This window comes from Arachis ipaensis, chromosome B3, assembly GCF_059453495.1.
Source record: "Arachis ipaensis isolate K30076 ecotype BB chromosome B3, ASM5945349v1, whole genome shotgun sequence".
In the NCBI taxonomy this organism is placed as follows: domain Eukaryota; kingdom Viridiplantae; phylum Streptophyta; class Magnoliopsida; order Fabales; family Fabaceae; genus Arachis; species Arachis ipaensis.
This window is the reverse complement of record NC_142438.1, coordinates 89,321,390-89,341,701: the sequence shown is the minus strand read 5'-3', so window position 1 is coordinate 89,341,701 and position 20,312 is coordinate 89,321,390. Positions and strand designations below refer to the sequence as shown.

The window sequence follows — 20,312 nt, the reverse complement described above, 5'->3', positions numbered from 1 at the left end:
AATAGTGATAAGAGACTTATATAAGTAATTCAAATAGTATGGAATTTGAATATTTGTAACGTAAAATTTATTACGATTAATAATATTATTATGACATTTGTAATATGAATGTTGATTATATTGAACGAGTTATTTATAGAAATTAATAAATTAATTATTGAAGTTATAAATTTCTTGTATTGTTTACAACGGTAAGATATAATAAATAGAGGAATATAAATTTAATGTCTTTGTAAGTTACAAATTTGGTTAGACACTATTAATTTCTAATTATTGTCGTTGGTAATTATTGTATTATTTTTTGTATATTTTATTTTTTTTGCTGATTTGAAAGTAATAGATGATTTGGCAAAAATTGAGTGGTTGATTCTGAAATTTTACCAAGTAAGCGATATTGCTGACACAGCGTTAATAGAAGAAGAAAAATAGATTAAAAGTAATGTGGATAAACTTATGTATCTACTTTTATATATTAAAAAAAAATTATAATCAAACATCAAACATAATATAATCGAACTAAGTTTACTTTTATAATAAAAAATTCAAAATACAATAAAAGTATAACAATATTTTTAGAAGAAAAAAAAACCTAGAGAATTGACTCAAATATAAGACAAGTAATACAAAAAAAAAAATCATTAATAATTACTTAATATTATTTATGATATATTAATTGAGAAATTTTTATAAAAACATTCTCGTTAAAAGATATATACCATATGTAAGGCTTCATTCCAACTAAGTCGAATTTCTAATAATAAAATTTAGATGCAGTTTTTTAATTAAAAAAAATTGATTCTTACAATTTTATTAAATTTTTAAATAAATTTTTATATTTTTTAATTGAATCTTTATATTATTTTTAATTCATTACAAGAAAAGATAACTATTTTAACATAATTTTTTTTAACAGTCATAGTTAAATATAAAAATTAATATATATTTTTGACAAATATCACAAATGTCTATTTTTCTATGTTTTTTTTATTTATAATTTGATTGTAGAAAATTATTCCTCAATTTTAACACTCATTTGTTTTCAACATACTTCATTATTCCTTTTTTTCGTTGAGGTCCGTCAATTTTGGCATCACACTACTCTCAGTTTGGGATCATACTACTCATTCTTCATCTTCAAAATCTTAGTTTATTCTTCAGTTTCAAGGTCTCATCTCATTTTTTGTTAAAAACTTTTTGTTGAGAATTTTTTATGGTCAATAAGTGTCAAAATAAATAGTATTTTTGACGGTTAATAAGTATCACAAAAAAATATATTCTCAAAATTTTTTAACAAATTATTTTTGATGGCCAATATTTATCAAAATAAGATTTAAACTTTTTTTATAATTACTTATATGTTAAAAATACTATTTTTAACAAAACTTTTATTAACGTATTTTCATAGTTAAAATAGTATCAAAATTTATTTTTTTTGACGATTTTTAATTTTTTTTGACACATAATAATTCTTAAAAATAATCTATATTATTGTAGTGATTTTATAATTAAATTATTTTGTGTCAAAAATATTAAAAGAGCAATGCTACATTATCAGAGTAACATAATTAAACTTTTTTTTTATTCAGAAATCTACCTTCCTTCTACAATTCAACCCAACCATATACGCATTATAGAAAAAGGAGTAAGAAAATGACGAGAAAATATAATATATAATTTTATACTATAATCTTACTTTCCTTCCATAGTATGACATAGAATATAGAACTGCATATCTTCAAGAAGAATCTACCACATTATCATGTCAAACTCAAATAAAAAAATGGCTGAACTTACCCTAAGTATGATGTTAATTGAATATTATATAAGTGGAAGCCTATATCTTTTAGGAGAAGAAACATGGCAGCGACATACTAACCTTTCTTGCTTCCAAATTCCAATAGTCATTTTTTTTGCGTGGTTGTGTTAGAACAACATATACATCATTTACATAAGTGAAAAACTATCAAACAGAGCATCTTTTTAAGGCTGTATCTTGAAAAAGAATGATGAGTTTCATACTAAGTGCTTGTTTGGACGCTATTATTTTGATAAAAAAAATTTTTAATAATTTTTTTTATTTTTTAATGTGTTTGACAAATTTCTAATAGTAAAAGTAAAAATAAAATAAAAAAAATATTTTTTTGAGAAGTTGTAATATATATCTTTTTTTAAAGATTTTTTTTCTTAAAAAAAGATATTTTTTATATAATAAATAAACAAAAAAATATTTTTATATTATTATACCAAATATAATTAATAAATAAAAAGATCTTTTTATACGAGATATTCAAATATAAAATTACTTTTATTTTTTTATAAAATCTTTTAAAAAAATAACTCAAAAAAATTTTTTTTTTTAAAGTTCATCCAAATAAACCCAAAGAAGCATCATCATGGATCCCAAAGTTTTGGAAGGAAGAACGTCTAGTTTCAATAGTTGTTGTATAAACATTATGAAATAGGCTGAGATGATTCTTGCACCGATATAATACACAAAGATCGCGTTAAGCTATTTTTCATAATGATAAATGCAAAGTCAAGCATATATATTTTTTAAAAATGCTGCATTACCATTGAAATTTATTACTTTTTTTTATATTTGATCAACTTTAAATATTAAAAACTAAATTTTAAATTTTTAAATTTTAATAATATAAAAATAAAATATTAACCTCTTAATATTTTTCAATATTTTGTGTGACATCGTATCAACTAATTTGTGTGTTTTGATTATTTCTAATTCGTCACACATTATTGAAACAAGATAAATTGTGAATAGGATCATTTCATGGAATTACCAATAAGAAGATAATTATCTATTATGTACAGCTAAATCTTAATACAAATAAAGAACAAATTTACACCAATATATACAAAATGTTTGATAGAATCAATTAAAAAAAAGGTAGAGCATACAAACAAACAAATCCACAAGAACAAAAATAATTAAAAATGTACCAAACACTATATTAAAGCATATTATGTGTAAAATAGTGTAATTAAAAAAGCCTATCTCACATTTCATATATTTGACAAAATAGAATATTAATTTGTACTCATTCTCTTACCACATATTACTGCGCAACGTGTTAGCTCACTTGTTTTGATTGGATATAAATTTAGTTGCAGTGTAACTTCAAGGCTTCAAGTCAATAGGAACCCCACAACTAATAACAGTAACCTTACGTGGACATTAAAAACATGCACTTTTTTTGCTTTACCTTAAATGATTAGAACTTAATTGGAAGAGTTATATATATGTAATCTCTAACCTCACTCACCTATACTTGCACTGCTTCCATTCCTCCACTCCCCATGGAAGCTAGTACCGGGCTTTTTGCTGCGACCCATGACAACAATGATCTTGTGGTCATTCAAGGACACAACGAGGTAAACATAGCTAAATTAAATAAGATCGTGAGCATTTTATTAAATATAATACCATTTATATTTTTATCTTAATAGTTTAAATCTTTGATAAAGCCATATGAAATAGTTGATATTGGAAAATACTTTTGTGTCATACTAATATATACACAGATTTTCTTATAACCATGTTAAGTCTACATTTAAATAAGTCACTAAACTTAATTATTAGTACAGAATACACATTTAAATACAAAATATAAATTAAAAATGAGTTAAATTATACAATATATTTTATATTTACGTAACATTTTTGTTTTCTTAATGTGATTAACAAACATAATAACAATAATAATCTGGCGCAGCCAAGGCCTGTGAAGAACTTAGATGGCCAACTATGTGAAATATGCGGCGACTTAGTGGGACTAACTGTGGACGGAGACTTGTTTGTAGCTTGCGAGGAATGCGGGTTCCCCGTGTGTAGGCCTTGTTACGAGTACGAAAGAAGGGAAGGGACTCAAGTTTGCCCCCAGTGCCATACAAGATACAAGCGTATCAAAGGTAATTTGGAACGGAAACAATACAAAAAGGCAACTACATACTCCAAAAGCTTGTTTTCTTTCTCCTATTTTCTGCATGTGTTTGGATTAGTTTTTTTTATATATATTTCATTTTTAAAAGTATTTTATAAAATTCCAAGAATATCCAGAGAGTTTTTAAGAGAATTTGAAAGACAAATAACTTTTTGCCAAGAGTTGGTCAAAACATCCGCAAGATATTAATATTCTATTAGTTTTCGTCTATGTTGCGTAGAAACTTATAATACATCTTCTTGTGATTTGGTGCTGAAATTAGAATTAATTCTCATAATAATATAATATATTTTATAGGATCGAAGTACGAGATTATGGTGAATTTCTTTGCTCTAGATTAGTATATTCAAGAGGCAGGGTATACTTGGAAAAATTTCGACATTTAAATTAGTAACGGTCTAAGAAATATAAAAATTAAGGGTAGATAATATATCTTAAAATTATATTAATTTCTTTATTTATAGTATTTGTAGAGTAAATATGAAAAAAATCTGAGTTGATCTATACAACTTATAAAGAGAATCCTATATGTGCATATGATTCAGCTTACATAAATATCCGTATGCTATGCGAACTCGAATACAAAGTACACAAATTTTAAAAGAACAAAAAAGTTAGGATACAACTATATATATATATATATATATAAAATGAATTTGACATCCTAAACTAAATATTTAATTAGTTTTGGAATAAAGAGTAAAAGAATAAAAACTTTAACCTAAATTGTAATTTTGAGTTAATTTGAATAAAAATTGTATCCAAGTCATAGCTGCATGCCTGCATCGTTCGCTAGCTGTATCGGATAAGGGTTTCAAAAATAGACCCGATCATTATTTTAGGTCAGGTTCGGTTCATAACTCGGGTCATCCGAACTCGGTCCGGTGACCCGGTCATCATACACAATTAATATTTTGTGTTATTAGTGATGGATGATGGTTATTCTTACGTAGAATTTAAATATTGTAAACTTTAATATTTTGTGTTATTATTCATTATAAGATTATAAGTTAATGTTTTATGTTTAAAATGCATAAGACTTTAAACTAATGCATAATATTGTGTTATTTGTATTGGTTTAAATATTTGGTGTTATTAGACAATATTAGTATTGATTATGGTTATGCTTTAATTTTAGAGAAGAGTTGGTTCTTGTTATATTTTTTAAGTGAATTTTACTGTGTAAATTGTGAAATAATAGTTGGAGATTAGATGATTGTTAAAGATCCAGTTTTCACCCGATTTTTACCAGGTTTTCACCCGACCCGAAAGTGCGTAGGTTTCATTGGATTTAGGATCGGGTTAGAGTTTAAAAATTAGAACCGATCTATATTTTGGGTCGAGTCTGGGTTAAGCTAAATTCAATATGACCCGATCCATGTACACCCCTAGTTAGTAACTTAGTCATGCCCGGTAGGTTTTCGTGTATAATATAATTTGCATCTCTATTACACAAAATCTATGCAAATATATATGACAAAGCTTATGTAGTACATGAATCATTATATTTTGAAGTCTTTCTTTGAGTTAGTTACATGTTGACAAAAAGTATTGGTCAACTTAATATTTTTAATATTAGATTCTTTGAAAAGAAAGCAACTAAATTGGATTTTTATAATATTAAGAGCCCGACACTTTTAATAAAACAAAGAAAAATTGATTAATATTGAATAATTAAATATAAAGAAGAAAAAATATTGGTTTTTCTATATTATTTTTGCCTTTTAATTCATCACGAAATGAAAGCATGCCATGTTTTTCACAAAGGACTTAGTTCGACAGAAATAGTGGCACTCGGTCTTTCTTTATAACTTGTTATATATGTTTTGTCCTTACTTGGAGTGCAGGAAGCCCAAGAGTAGAGGGAGACGAAGACGAAGACGATGTGGATGATATAGAACATGAATTCAAAATGTTGGAAGAAAAGGAAGAGTTGCGGCAAAGGAAGAAGAGTAGCGGATATGATAATGAGAATGCTAAATCAGCATCCTTGGCCAAGGTCAGTTCGTACTGATAATTAAATGGAAATATAAAACAGTTTTTTTAGTGTATCTTAATATATAACAAACGTGGTGAATGGAAGTAACTGAGAATATCTTAACAAAGGTGGTGGAACTATGTTCATGCAAGCTAAGAACTCAAGATAATATTTCTCTCTAGCATTTATTTTTTGTAGATTTAAGACTTTTGTTTTCCAGGTTTAACTTTTATTTTGAACGAGTATTCGTAACTATAGCAGCTTACCCCCCCCCCCCCCTTTTTTTTTTTTTTCTAATGAAAAGGAGCAGGTGAATGGGGAGCTGCCTGTATCTACATACCACGAGCCGGGTGAGCTAAAATCCTGAAACATAAATGTTAAACAACATCATTGGCTATTTTAAAGAGAGAAATGATGCTATTTTACAGCCTAAATCTGAAAATTTTGAACGTCTTCGTGATGTAGGCTATGAAAAATTTGCTGACAAAGAGAGAGCAGATGACTGGATGTTAAACCAAGGAAATCTATGGCCTGAAACTGAGGCTACAGTTGATCCCGAAAAGGCTATGTATGCATGAAGAAAGCATTCCCCTTTCCCTAATTTAGCAAATTTGCAATGCTATTTTGACATCTCAGGAACACTGTTCTATACTAATTTGATGCTCTTGCTACTGTCATATGATATCATTGTTCCAGTAAAGATGAAAGTAGACAGCCACTCTCAAGGAAGGTGGCAATACCATCCGGAAGACTCAGCCCTTACAGGATGATGGTTGCAGCGAGGCTCGTGATTCTCTTGCTATTCTTTCAATACAGAATCTTCCACCCAGTACCTGAAGCAATTGGACTCTGGTTCACATCTGTGGTGTGTGAAATTTGGCTAGCATTGTCATGGCTGGTTGATCAACTTCCTAAATGGTTTCCCATTGATCGCCAGACGTATATTGATCGTCTTTCAATCAGGTATATATCCTGAGCTTCCTCCGCCAGATGATGTCTAAATGTATCTGGTTTTCGTATTCATTTTTCTTCTTTTGCTCCTTTTAATCTTTTTATTTTTATTTTTATGTTTTTAAATTCAAATAAGCAAGGTCTTGACAAACATATGTTCGAGGAGATTATATATTATTTACTTACAAAGTACCAAATAAATAACAAAAATAAGATAACTAGCTAAACATCCTAAAACTAAGATGAATCAACACTTTGTCATGAGTAGCCTTTTGAGTAAGTTTACACCAAGGAGTCAATATTACAAAATAACCTGTGCTGTCGTGAGATGAATTAGTATAAAGGTTGGTTCTATCAAAATCTTATATATAAATTGAAGAGCTAAATGTATAGATCTTGTAATGCAGATTTGAACCGGCGGACAAGCCGAATATGCTTTCTCCAATAGATATATTTGTCACTACAGTGGATCCGACGAAGGAACCTCCTCTAGTTACAGCCAATACTGTTCTTTCAATCTTGGCTCTGGATTACCCAGCTGACAAAATCTCATGTTACGTTTCTGATGATGGAGCTTCCATGCTCACCTTTGAGGCTCTTCAAGAAACTGCTGAATTCGCAAGAAAATGGGTACCGTTCTGCAGAAAATACTCTGCTGAACCTCGAGCACCAGAGAAGTACTTCTCTGAGAAGATAGATTACATAAAGGATAAGCTTCAGACAACATATGTAAAAGAACGTCGTACTATGAAGGTTAGTGAGCAATAATATTCTTTTTCAATAATACCACTCAAACTAATTTCTTAAATGTAACAGAATGGAGCACATTTAGGATATATTGTTTCTATAAAAATACTATGTGCATAGTAAAGATCAGCCATCATATATTTGTATATAAATATACATGTTTTACTTTTTTTTTTGTATATTCTACATTTCAACATGTATCTTATATTAGTAACTGATTTGGTAGCTGATTTTTGACATATACTTAGCATGGTTGAAAATTCTAATACCCGCTTCATACATGGAGCTAATTTGACAGAGAGAATATGAAGAATTTAAGGTGAGGATTAATGCACTTGTGGCGAAGTCCATGAGAGTTCCAGCAGAAGGGTGGACAATGAAAGATGAGACACCGTGGCCGGGAAACAACACCAACGATCATCCAAGTATGATACAAGTCCTTCTTGCTCGAGGTGGAGGCCACCACCCCGACCAACTTCCCTGTCTTGTATACATATCTCGTGAGAAAAGGCCGGCATTCCAACACCACAACAAAGCTGGTGCAATAAATGCCTTGGTATAAACTATAAACCTCCCTTTCAGATTATACTTTATCATTCCGTTGAAAGAAGCCTAACAGTTCCTTAATTTCTTTCTAGCTTCGAGTATCAACAGTGCTAAGCAATGCTCCCTTCGTGCTGAACTTGGATTGCAATCATTATGTTAATAACAGCAAAGTCGTGCGTGAGGCCATGTGTTTCTTTATGGACATCCAACTTGGGAATGGCATTGGCTTTGTTCAGTTTCCTTTAAGATTTGACAGCCTTGACAGGAACGATCGTTATGCCAACAAGAACACTGTTTTGTTTGATGTAAGTACAAGAATTTTAGGATCAAATTTTCTCAATTTTGTTTGTTCATTCTTTTTCCTTTATTGATTAGATACAATTTCATATGCCACGGCTCTTTTTTCCTGCATAGATTAACCTAAGGTGCCTAGATGGAATTCAAGGACCTGCTTATGTTGGTTCAGGATGCATCTTCAGCAGGAAAGCTATATATGGTTTGGAACCACCAAAGGTGTCAAAACCGCCACGAATTGTTCAAGTGCACTCAAAACAGGATGAAAATGAAGAGGAAGATGCAGGAATAACAGAAGAAGACAAGCAGCTACTGAAATCAGAGATGAATTTTGAGAACAGATTTCAAAAATCACATTTTGCTAATTCTTCATCAACAGAAGAAGGTGGCGTCGATGCTTCTTCCGGTCAGGAGGCCCTGCTCAAAGAAGCCATTCATGTCATGAGCTGCAAATACGAAGACAGAACTCTATGGGGATATGAGGTATTATGGAATTCTCTTAATTAGCCCTGAACATTTAAGCGTTAAAAAAAATGGTGGATTTTATCCTACAATATTCAATTTTATAAGGTGGAAACTCATGCATCTAATGATTCTTAGTTATTAACTTCACACGAAGATAGTTGCACGTGACTCTCCATCATTTTGTAATACTTTTGGGACTAAAATAGTGGTTATTGAAGATTAATAACTGAAATATTCTTGATCATTTTGGCAACAAACAGGTTGGCATGAGCTATGGATCTATAGCTGCAGATACTCTTACGAGTTTCAAGTTGCATAGTCGAGGCTGGGAATCGGTATATTGCATGCCGAAGAGAGCTGCATTCAGGGGGACAGCTCCTATCAACCTTACAGATAGACTTAACCAAGTGCTTAGATGGGCGGTGGGATCACTTGAGATCCTCTTCAGCCGCCATTGCCCGCTGTGGTACGGCTTCAACGAAGGAAAAATGAAGACGCTTCAAAGGGTTGCCTATATTAACAGCACTGTCTACCCCTTCAGCTCCATACCTCTTTTGATATATTGTCTCATTCCTGCTATCTGCTTGCTCACTGATAAATTCATCACACCTTCGGTAATAAATTTTCTTTTTATTGATTCTTGTCATACAGTAACTAACGAATTTCATTTTTATAATGTCATTCATTTGCTCATTTCATATAACGAACTATGAGTACACTAGTTAAACTCAAATGTTGTGACATATAATTGATTCGAGTAAAATTAAACTTATTTCTTTAATGAATGATCTGCCTTGCTAGTTTCTTACTTAGAATATGTGCATGATATATTTAATGTTAGATATGACTCTAGCAAAATGAATGAATGAAGTATTGCTCGAATCTGTAGAATTAAGTTCTGTAAGGTTCTTTCTTGTTGTGTAGTTTTGGAAGCCTTTTATCAGCTTACAAAGTTCCTGTTATATCATTCCAGGTAGGGACATTCGCAAGTCTAGTCTTTATTAGTCTATTCATCACCATCTTTGCATCGGCCATCCTCGAATTGAGATGGAGTGGTGTTAGCCTTGAGGAATGGTGGAGGAATCAGCAATTCTGGGTCATCGGAAGTGTGTCTGCACACATGTTCGCCGTTGTACATAGCCTCATGAAAGCCCTGCCCCTGGTAAGAAGCAATATCAACTTCATCACCGTATCGAAGGCGCCGGACGAAGGGCAGTTCCACCAGCTGTACACCATCAAATGGACTGCTCTCCTTATACCTCCAACTACAATCATAATAATCAACCTCATTGGCATTGTAGCTGGTTTCACAGATGCCATAAACAGTGGTGGACATTCTTGGGGAGCACTTCTTGGGAAGCTCTTCTTCTCTTTGTGGGTTATTGTCCATTTGTACCCATTCCTTAAAGGCCTCATGGGTAGGCAGAACCGAACACCAACGCTTATAGTCATATGGTCGGTGCTTTTGGCTTCTATCTTCTCCTTGGTTTGGGTAAGGATTGACCCTTTTGTGTTGAAAACAAAAGGACCAGACGCTAAGCAATGTGGAATCAGTTGTTGAATCCGTTTTCCACATTCCATGAGGAGCATTGTTGCTATGAAATGCATGTGCATGTCGCAAGAGAGGGATTTGGTGACCGGTAATATTAGAGAGGACACAAAAAAAAAAAAAAAAGAAACAGTTGAAATTTGTTTTATTTAACATTTATTAATTACTATATGTTAAATAAGACAAATTTTGACTGATTTTGACTAAATTTTTTTTGTTACCAAACATTTCAGTATTTCAGTTTTGCGACATGGAACATGCCCTCCTCCCTCCCTCCCTTTGTTTTTTTCCGAACAGTCCATTTTTTTATTCAATGAAACTAAAATAAAGTCCTACTGATTTCTTAATTTTGTCACAACTAAAAGAAGATGTAATAGTTGTGTAACGGAGAAATTATATTTGTACAACTTTTTAGTACACCGTGTATCTTCTTCTTTTTTTTTTTTTTATATCTTATTTTACTTCTTATCAATACCTATATACCAAAAGTGAAAAATAGACATAAAAGTAGTGTATATAATATTAACCTTTTTAATTTAGATGCAAATGCAATCTAGATAAGTTAATTGCTTTAGTTGAATTCATAAAGATACGGTATACAATATTGGATACAAAAATGGGTATGCATAATGTCGTATCCCAAATTATTTTGGGTTGGTCAAGTGGTCAACTCACTTGTACATGAAGCAATTCATTGGTCAGCGGCAGACCCTTAAATAGAACTCAAATCCGTAACGAATTAGTCATTAATCTGTTGGGTTGAGGGATACCGTCGACAAAAAAAAATGTCGTCCCAAAAATTTAATAGAGGCTAAGTTTAATTAAGAATTATTTCTATTAATTAAGAGATTGTCATAAATTATTTGCTTAGACAATAAAATTGAATTGTTCAAGAAATTGAATTCGATTATTCAGAATTTTAGATTAGGGTAAATTATCAAATAGGCTCCGACTTTTGAATATGCTAACAAAAATACCTTTAATCACTACAAAAAAAATCACTTTTAACAGCTATTTATTTTGCTTTTAGCGGCAATAAAAATAGTTGTTAATACATTTACCCGTAATTAGATATTAGCCGTCTTATACTTTGTCGCTAAAAGGTTTTAGTGGCAATTATAACATTTGGCGATAAAGACCTTTTTAATGGCCTCAAAAAGTATATAACTTTTAGCGACAATTTTCTTGGCAATTTATATGACCACCAAAAGTAATTCTAAAATTTCAATATTATTCACTTTTAGTGGCTATTATTATTGCCATCAAAACCCATTTTACCGACAATTTATATGGCCACTAAAAATAATTCTAAAATTGTAATGTTATTCACTTTTAGTTGTCATTACTATTGCCGCTAAAATCTTAAGACCTTTTTTAGTTACATTATACTCATTTTCTTAGAAGCAACCATCTATTTGTTTTTTAGAATTTCAATTATTTTTTCCAACAATTATTATTATTATGCATAATATAAATATACTAAAATTAATTACTACAAAATGAGATATTTCATTAAACTCAAAATATTGATACACAAATTTCTCTTGAAAAATAATAAATCATGTTACAAATCTAAACAACAAAAAATGCTACAAGCCTATAACTATGTTGCATTAATATAGCAATACGAGTGTTAGCGATGATCTAAAGTTGCACCTCATAGAGCAAATAGGGGGTAATGATTGCAACCTTCTCTTAGAGCTACTTTGATCATCTTCTCCATTTTGTTCACTTCTATTAAGAAGAAGATCATCAGGGAATTCAAGCTCACTGATATTGATATCTACTCCCAATGCCAGAAGCTTCTGTTTGTAAGCCAAGACTTGGAACTCAAGAGCAGTGGTTTCCATCTCCTTCTGATACATAAGCTCTTCAAAGACTTCAAGAGTTTCCTCAGCATGACCTATCTTCTCCTCTGCCATTCTCTTGTAGTGACTTGCCTCCATCTTCACGGCAGCCTTTTCACTTTGTAGACGAAGTATCATGTCCATAGCCTTGCTGGCTGCAGTAGTAGAGGCTTCTCTTTTCTGATCCAACTCTGCATGTACCTGCTGTAGAAGAGTTTTTTGGGCTCGGAGTGTTTCCTTCATTGCTGTTATATCAGCCTCCGCCATCGGAGATGCCGTGCTAGTTTCAACCATTCTACAAGTTCACTTATAGTTACTTTTAAACACAAGAGATAGCAGGATTTTAATCACAACTATATGATGACACAAACAAGGATTGAATTTTCTTTGTATCTATGTGATCAATTTCGCAATTTCATAAGTAGCGTTGCATTTGAGAATACAAAATAGATATATACATATAAGAAATCAAGTTTTCAATGTCTGTAAAAAAAATGCTTAATTCCCACAATTTTGGAAAATTAGGAACCTTTCTTTTCATGAAAAAACAAAAGGGAAATATAGGGTAATGAAGCAGAATGGTGTTAGCGGCAAAGCAAATACAAGATAATAAATTAGAAAATTATGGTGTTAGCTACATAAATCATATGAAAGTGGATCATGCTTTCATTGCAAGGAAGAAAAGAAATTTATCAAATGTACCTTGCAGGTTCCAAATGAGCGTGAACGGATTCAATAAGACAAACGCAGAAACACCCTGAAGAAGCAGGATCCTCTGTTTTTTCTGCATCAAATTCCAACAAATTAAAAGATTATCAGGAAGGAAAAAAACTGAAAAGAACAAAATTTTCTGTGTTGGGTATTTTGTATACAAGCAGGCACAGTTGAAAAATTCATGTGATGTCAAGAGATTCAAATGAAGCATAGATATGCATTTTTTAAAAGAGGGTAAAACAATAAGGCAGCAATATATTTATAAAAGGAACAAGACATACCTATCAATAATCATAAAAGATCTCTATTATTAAAGATGAATCTGTTCATTACTTCACTAATTCTTTTATTTTATTCTTGAATATAAATAAAGATCTGATGAGGAGGAGAAAAATTTTTGGTGGAATTTGACCCAGGAATGAATTCACTGCCAAAGATATTTAGTATTTGCACATTATAAAAAGGTTGAATGAAATACACATGCTGGAGGCACAAGTTAACAACAGCAATCTGTGAATTGACTGTAAAAATATCCATCCAACTAAAACTAATTACCCTCCGCATGACAAGCAATCATTTAACTAAAGTTGCCTAGCTCAATTATTTGCACATAAACTAACTCCATAATACTCCACTAATTATTTTAACGATAAACTAAGATGAATATACCCTATATTCTAAATTCATGTTCAATAGATTGTTAAAAAAACAACCATCACTACCCAAAAAGAAGTAAAAAAGATTTACCACTTTACCTGACTAAGAATAATTGAATCTAACTTATCCTTTAGGCCATTGATGCATATATCAAAAAGATCATACCTGAAGGCAGAGAATACACAATATCAGTTATAACAAGGATTTAATCATGCATTTAGTTGTATGGTTCCACAGGTTTGTGTTCAGTAAATTAAAGCTGCTAATGTTCGTGGCCCTAGTAATGCAAGATGACATTCTTTTTCACTTTATTTCTTAAGATGGCAGAAAAGCTTGGAGTCTTGTGAAATTACCATAAACCTATGTGCATGTATATCTTTCTAGATTGACTTTTTTTTCCAAAAACAACTTCCAAACACTTAATATTATACCTTCATTTATTTTTTTACCTTTTCTTCGACTTAGATTATAATGTTGGAATTAAAATAAATAAAAGATACAAAGACAGAGGAGCAATACTTATATTATATCAGAGAAAAAAGAAAAGCCGTACTTATTTGTCATTTTCCTCGTCACTTAACAGTTAACACTTTGATTTTATGAAATAATAAAGTTAATATCCAAAGTTAATTTATTTCCTTATAACTATGTCTAGTATAAAATAGTTGCATCCGTTACTCACTCTAAGTTTGAATATAATTAAACACACAATAAAATGAATCCTAAGTGCAATGTTAAAATACTAGTTAGAACTATATATATATAGTTGAATGGTATCATTTGTAAGAGTTAGTGAACTCTAGTTCACTTAAATCTTTATATTCTAAATCCCACTTAGTCATATTCTTATTAATTCTTCACTAATCAAACTTCTGTTTGTAACATAAGCCATGATTACCATAAGAACATGTATTTTACCTCAGAAACCCGTGATGACAATTTGTGAGGATCCATGTTAAAATGTTCCAAAGAATCAATCATGCTTCTAAACAAAACAATGAAAAGAGGCAGAGCAGTACCATGGACACAAGTACCATTACTTCCTAAGCATATTAACACATAGTCAACTGAATCAGCTGCAGCAAACAAGCCAAAGAAGGAAACACTCTCCATTTGGTTTGATTTTCAATCCTTTTGTTGATCCATCTTAAAAGATGATGTTGTTTGTCCTTTTTTCCCGAACCAGAACCTGAAGAAAATTTAAAGTAGCACAAAGTTATGAACATAGCAATATTTAAGTGGCATATCTTAAAAAAGGAAGACCTTGACATCAAAAGAAAAATTAAGAAGAATGTAAATTTTAGTTGATTTGAAGCATAACTTAAGGAATTTTACTTCTAAAGAAAAAAACAAATATATATATATATATATATATATATATATATATATATATATATATATATATATATATATATATATATATATATATATATATATATGTTAGGCATAACCACATAAATAAAAGACATCAACAAGTTGAAAACTTAAAGATCAATAAGTTATATGATTCCCTGAAATACTCAATTAGATTTAGATGTTATGTCATTAGTCACAAAAAATCCCAATATCAACTGAAATAGTTTCATTTCTTCAAGTATCACCATTAGCTTGGGATAAGAACAACATTCATGTCAAAAGCAGTTAACTAACAATAATATACGATGAAACTAAAGACCAAAAAGAAATAGAAAGCAAACAAGACTTAGCTAATTGTATAAAAAATGAAAAAATATATTACGTCAATAACTTTATTGACAAAATTTATAGGATTTGTAGGTGGCAGTTTACCAGTAAATAGTCATAATGCGAGTAACATTCAAGCTTTTCAATGCATTCTTGTTAGCTGCAGTGCCAACAATATAGCAGAACAAGCCACAAAAAGGATGATATCTCTTTCTTCATTGATCATAGAAGCAACATTAGTAGAACTCAAAACTGTGCAATTCGTTACTATTATCTCTTCTGATTAAAGATCCATGAATTCAATGCTGAAACTATCTTCCCTCTTATATTCTATTTCCAATGTGCCCTAAATCGCTCGCAACTGTAAATTTGAAATCCTATGACATTTGCAAAATTCACACAAGTATTCACAAAATCAAAAGTGAAACATTAGCAATAGCATCTTCAATTTGAAAGTGACAACACTTGAAATTGCTGATAAATAAAATTGAGCTAGAAAGAGAGAGATGAGAATTGGCGAACCTTGTTGCAAACAACGGGGAGTGTGAAGAGATGTAGAGAGAGAAACTTGGAGAATAAGGGATCAAGCTTGGAATCGCCGCAGAGTGTCAAATGAGTGAGCATCTGATCAAGAACCTCCTCAACCTCCGTGTCGGACTTTCCTACCACTATTAATGATGCTTTTGAAGATGAAGGTGCTGTTGGTTCCACCAGATTTTCGTTTCTTCCTTGGTGAACGACATTGGCAATAGGAACCAAACCTAGCAATGGAGATCATGAATGAATAAGTATAGCGATGCGGATCTGCGGGGGGAGGATGGAAACATGAAGAACGATCAATTTGATTAATGAGTGTGAATGAGTGAAGGACGATGAACGGTGATTGACAATGGTAAGGCCTGCGGTAGTGATCGGTGATGGAGGTAAGAGGCTGGGAGTTTCTCTCTCCAAGTTACTTGATTTAGGGAATAGACTCTCTGAGTCATGAATTAAGATATGATAAAAGGAATATATAATAAAAAATAAGCGACGATATTGATAATTGCCACTATTGATTTAGAGAAAGTAAGAATTAAGATTAAAAGTATAAAAAGATCATAATTTAATGGCAATAGTAGTAATTGCTATTATAATATATAATAAGAATGGTAAATATATAATTGCCACAAAAACATAGTTTAAATAAAAGAAATAGCGACTATTATATTATGGCCGCTAAAAGTTTGTCGCTAAAATTAATTTTTCCTGTAGTGAATTTTTATTTCACTACAATATTTTCCAGCTAAGATAACCTTTATTTGAAACAACATTTCACAAAAGTTATTTTAGATAGACAAGGACAACATTTTTAGTTTGTTGCTTTTAAAAAAGGACAAAGATAACAATTTTTTGCAACTCATAAAAATGGTTGTTTTTGATATCTAAAGCATGGCTGAATTTACAAGAAGAGAAGAGAGAGATTTCTTCTCATCTTTGGCAAGTGATGTACCCTTAATCTTTAGAAACTCCTAAACTTGATTTTTCAAAGAAGGAAAATAAAATCATGATTCTCTCTTGGAACTACATGATAACTCAATTTAAGGTGAAAGAAAAGGGGAGTTTCTCTTCACTCATCTTGATGATTTTGATATGAGAATAAACAAGGAGATGAAAGAACTGTCTTGGTTATTTAGTGTTTTAAGAAGTGGTGTAGTGTTCTCGAAAATGGAAGGTGAAGTTGTATGGGTAGTTAAGTGTTTGTTCTCTCTTTTCACTCTTTAAGTTTGGTCACTCATTTTTTCCTTTCTTTTTTCTTAGCTAACTTAGTAAAATTGTGTTTTTGTGAGCTAAAAGAAGTATGCAACGTAGGATAAGAGGAGGAAGTGATAAGAATGAGTAGTTACTTTCTTTTTCTCTTTATCTTTTTTAACTTATCTCATTTTCTTTCTTGATGAGTAGGACATATTAATTAAACATGTGTTTTAATAGAGGAAAAGAGAGAGAACCAAAGTAGAGAGGAAGAGATGAGTGAGAGATTAATGTATCATGTAATAAATCTTTGATGATATAATCAAGATTATCACTTGGTTAATTCATCACATGTTTTAATTCATGACCTTATCTGTCTTTTTTTCCTTGGTCATTAAGAAAATTAATTTAATATGTGATGGAATAGAATGATAAGAGAATGGCCAAATTTCTTTTAGAGGAGAAGAGTGAGAGATTAGTGTTTATGTGATATATTTCTAATGACATCGTCATAATTATCTTAGATTAATTCACCACCATATATCTCAACTCCAAAATCTCTCTAAAATATTTTGGTAAAGCTAAAATAATAAAGAAATACCAGTAAAAGATTTCTACCAGATGAATTTGGATTTGGTAATTAAGTGTCATTATTAGAGAGTACTATTTTGTTGTATATAAAAAATAATTATTAGAAATTTTTTATATATATTATGCAGGGCTGTATTATTAAATCAAGATGAATCGTGTCTCTCAAAGTTCGTAAATTCTCATCACAAAAGTTCTGAAAAATTATTCTTTAGAAAATCGGATTCTTACAAGACCAAGGACAACCACAAGGCTAGGTTGGACTTAGCCAAGTTGTGTAGGAAGGCAGACCTAAACCTTGTCTCATTTGGAATAGTAGATGGATGAAGCCAAAAGGGTGTTATGTTTTAACCTTAGAACAAAGATAAAATATTTGTCGATAGTTGCAAGAGTTGAGGCTTCTTGATGGGTATGCTTTCAACTTTAGTAATGTGCTAATGTCACACAAGCGAGACTATATGTCATGAAAAGTCATGACTACCATGTGTTTATGGAATGCTTAATCCCAGTTTTCATGAGAGAATCACTTATCATGTTTGGAAGCTGTTGATAAAATTGAATCAATTCTTCAGATATTCATATTCACCAACACTTTCTACAGAGAATCACCTTGTTATGGAACACAACATTACACTCATCCTCTGTAAGTTAACAAGAATATTTCCTCCTAGAATCTTTAATATTATGGAAATCTTTTAATTAACTTAGCATATGAGGCATGGATGTGTGGTCTTCTACATTATCAGTGGATGTATTCATTTCAACAGGAAATTGGTGCTTATATGAGAACGGTCAAGAATAGGGATAAGCCTAAAGGATCAATTTGTAAGGCATATCTATCTAAGGAGAGCACTCATTTTTGTTCGTACTACTTTGATCCCACGTCCAATCGAGTCGTACAAGAGTATATTATAATGATGAAGGAGGCAAGAGCTCCTTTGAACCAATATTGTTCGTGTTTAACTAACCTAGTATTGTTCGGGATAGGAGAGAAGATAGGTGGCTAACCTTTGAAGAATTAAATTTCATTCATTTTCAAATACTAGTGAATTATGCTGAGGTGGATGAAATCAGAAGGTTATATGATATGGTAGTCGACAATGATAACATTAAACAATTTCTATCATGGTTTTAATTATATGGAAGGTTAATTTAATACACATTTGAAAACTTCAATCTTAACATCAGTAGGATGAGACATCTTAGCTTACAAGTATTTCAACCACAGACTCTACAGTCTCAGCCATAAGAGGGCAGGATGTCCTCTAATGAGCCAAAATTGATACACTCGTATTATTAGCAAGTGCACCAACTCGTATCAAGTAATACCATAGTGAGTGGATATCGTTCCCACGAGGACTAATGGATTGAGGTAATGATGCATCCACATCTTTAGTAGTTTTTCTCTTAATGTCAGTCCATAAGCTAATGATTCTTGTTATTTTAAGTAATCAATTCATGGTTTACTGCATATTATTCTGAGTATATAAATTTCTTTTGTTACAAGAGAATCTTGAAAAAAATCAAGCAAAAAAAGAACAATGTTCTGAAAATCGGTTCGAACCGGCCGGTCGAACTGGAAACCGTTAGCAAGAACTATTCGGGGAAAAAGGGAAAACCATCAAATTTAAAAACCGGATTTGGTCTGCCGAACCAGTCATGAACCGGTCGGTCAAACCAAACTGTGACCCGGCTGGTTTTTGAAATTTTGCCAAAACTGTGAAAAACGCTGTGTTTTGACTTGGCATCTAAAAGGGAACCCTAGTTTTTGGCTTTCACCCAGACACCCACAGCACACTCTCGAGCCTCAGCCCTCCACGCTCACCAGTCACCTCTTGTTCTCAGTTCCCGCGTCTCCAGTCTCCACTCTCCACCTCGAGCTTCCGGCGCAACCTCCGCCCAGCCATCGCCGCCGTCACAAGGTCCGTGAAAGTCACTCACCGTCGCAAGTTCCTTTCAGCCAGCTTTTCGTTTGCTCAGCTACCTTTCCTTTCAGCCGTCAAAATCGCAGCCACCGCCAATGCCAGTTGCCATCGCGAGTGTCTTCCCACCAGCGCCAGCTCTGTTCGACCCTTCCACCCCAGCCATTGTCCCTGTCGCTGTCAGATCTGCATTCTTCCCTATCTTCCACTAACCCTAGGTATAAATCTAATTTGTTATAATAATAATTGTTGAAGTATGATTAATTGTTGGTTCTAACTTATAAACCTTGCTGTTATTACTTGAAGTATGATTAATTGTTGGTTCTACATTCATCATTTTATTCAGCAACACCATTCGCATACAGACCGGGTCAACACCCATTTGAAGCATTATTAAATGATTAATTGTTGAAGTTGATTGCTTTAAGCATGATTAATTGTTGAAGCTATTGCCTGAAGGCTGAAGCATGATTAATTGTTGAAAAACTGTTTGCTTGATGCATGATTAAATGATTAATTGTTGAAGCATGATTAATTATTTGGATGTTGTTTGTTGAGATATTGGGTAGTGGGTTGTTGTGATATTGTACTTGGATTGTATTGTTATTGCTCTGTTGAGTCTGTTCTGAATCTGATTAGTGATTTTTTGAATGTGAAATCAATCAAAGAAATTAATTTTGTGTT

The 20,312-nt window shown here is 31.7% G+C and overlaps 2 protein-coding genes across 5 annotated transcripts; one reads left to right on the top strand and one right to left on the bottom strand.

The window, feature by feature from the left end:
• Positions 1–3,289: 3,289 nt before the first annotated feature.
• Positions 3,290–10,932, top strand: LOC107633309 (cellulose synthase A catalytic subunit 7 [UDP-forming]-like). The gene is made up of 13 exons (XM_088508998.1): positions 3,290–3,390; positions 3,732–3,927; positions 5,807–5,958; positions 6,248–6,287; positions 6,403–6,505; positions 6,634–6,900; positions 7,296–7,641; positions 7,934–8,191; positions 8,274–8,486; positions 8,596–8,958; positions 9,201–9,554; positions 9,914–10,580; positions 10,731–10,932. Exons 1-12 carry the CDS (start codon positions 3,316–3,318, stop codon positions 10,499–10,501), a joined length of 2,955 nt encoding a protein of 984 aa, XP_088365124.1. The 5' UTR covers positions 3,290–3,315; the 3' UTR covers positions 10,502–10,580; positions 10,731–10,932.
• Positions 10,933–11,978: 1,046 nt separating this feature from the next.
• Positions 11,979–16,374, bottom strand: LOC107630619 (zein-binding protein (Protein of unknown function, DUF593)). 4 transcript variants are annotated; one of them, XM_088507541.1, is made up of 6 exons: positions 15,913–16,374; positions 15,496–15,767; positions 14,727–14,896; positions 13,806–13,872; positions 13,039–13,120; positions 11,979–12,631 (listed from the first exon to the last, which is right to left on the bottom strand). In XM_088507541.1, the coding sequence occupies exon 6, from the start codon at positions 12,628–12,630 to the stop codon at positions 12,103–12,105; it is 528 nt and encodes a 175-aa protein (XP_088363667.1). In that variant the 5' UTR covers position 12,631; positions 13,039–13,120; positions 13,806–13,872; positions 14,727–14,896; positions 15,496–15,767; positions 15,913–16,374; the 3' UTR covers positions 11,979–12,102. The 4 variants fall into 4 exon arrangements, with proteins under 4 accessions (XP_088363667.1, XP_088363666.1, XP_088363668.1 ...); XM_088507540.1 differs by having other exon boundaries at positions 14,626–14,896; positions 15,913–16,348; XM_088507542.1 differs by lacking the exon at positions 15,496–15,767 and having other exon boundaries at positions 14,626–14,896; positions 15,913–16,369.
• Between the last annotated feature and the right edge of the window lie 3,938 nt (positions 16,375–20,312).

What these genes read in the sequence shown, in the direction of transcription:
- LOC107630619 (XM_088507541.1), bottom strand. Translation starts at nt 12,630, where the DNA reads ATGGTTGAAACTAGCACGGCATCTCCGATGGCGGAGGCTGATATAACA.
- LOC107633309 (XM_088508998.1), top strand. Translation starts at nt 3,316, where the DNA reads ATGGAAGCTAGTACCGGGCTTTTTGCTGCGACCCATGACAACAATGAT. An exon ending in ATCTACATACCACGAGCCGG is followed by an intron (nt 6,288 to 6,402) that starts GTGAGCTAAAAT and finishes TTCGTGATGTAG; the next exon opens with GCTATGAAAAATTTGCTGAC. An exon ending in GAACTCTATGGGGATATGAG is followed by an intron (nt 8,959 to 9,200) that starts GTATTATGGAAT and finishes GGCAACAAACAG; the next exon opens with GTTGGCATGAGCTATGGATC.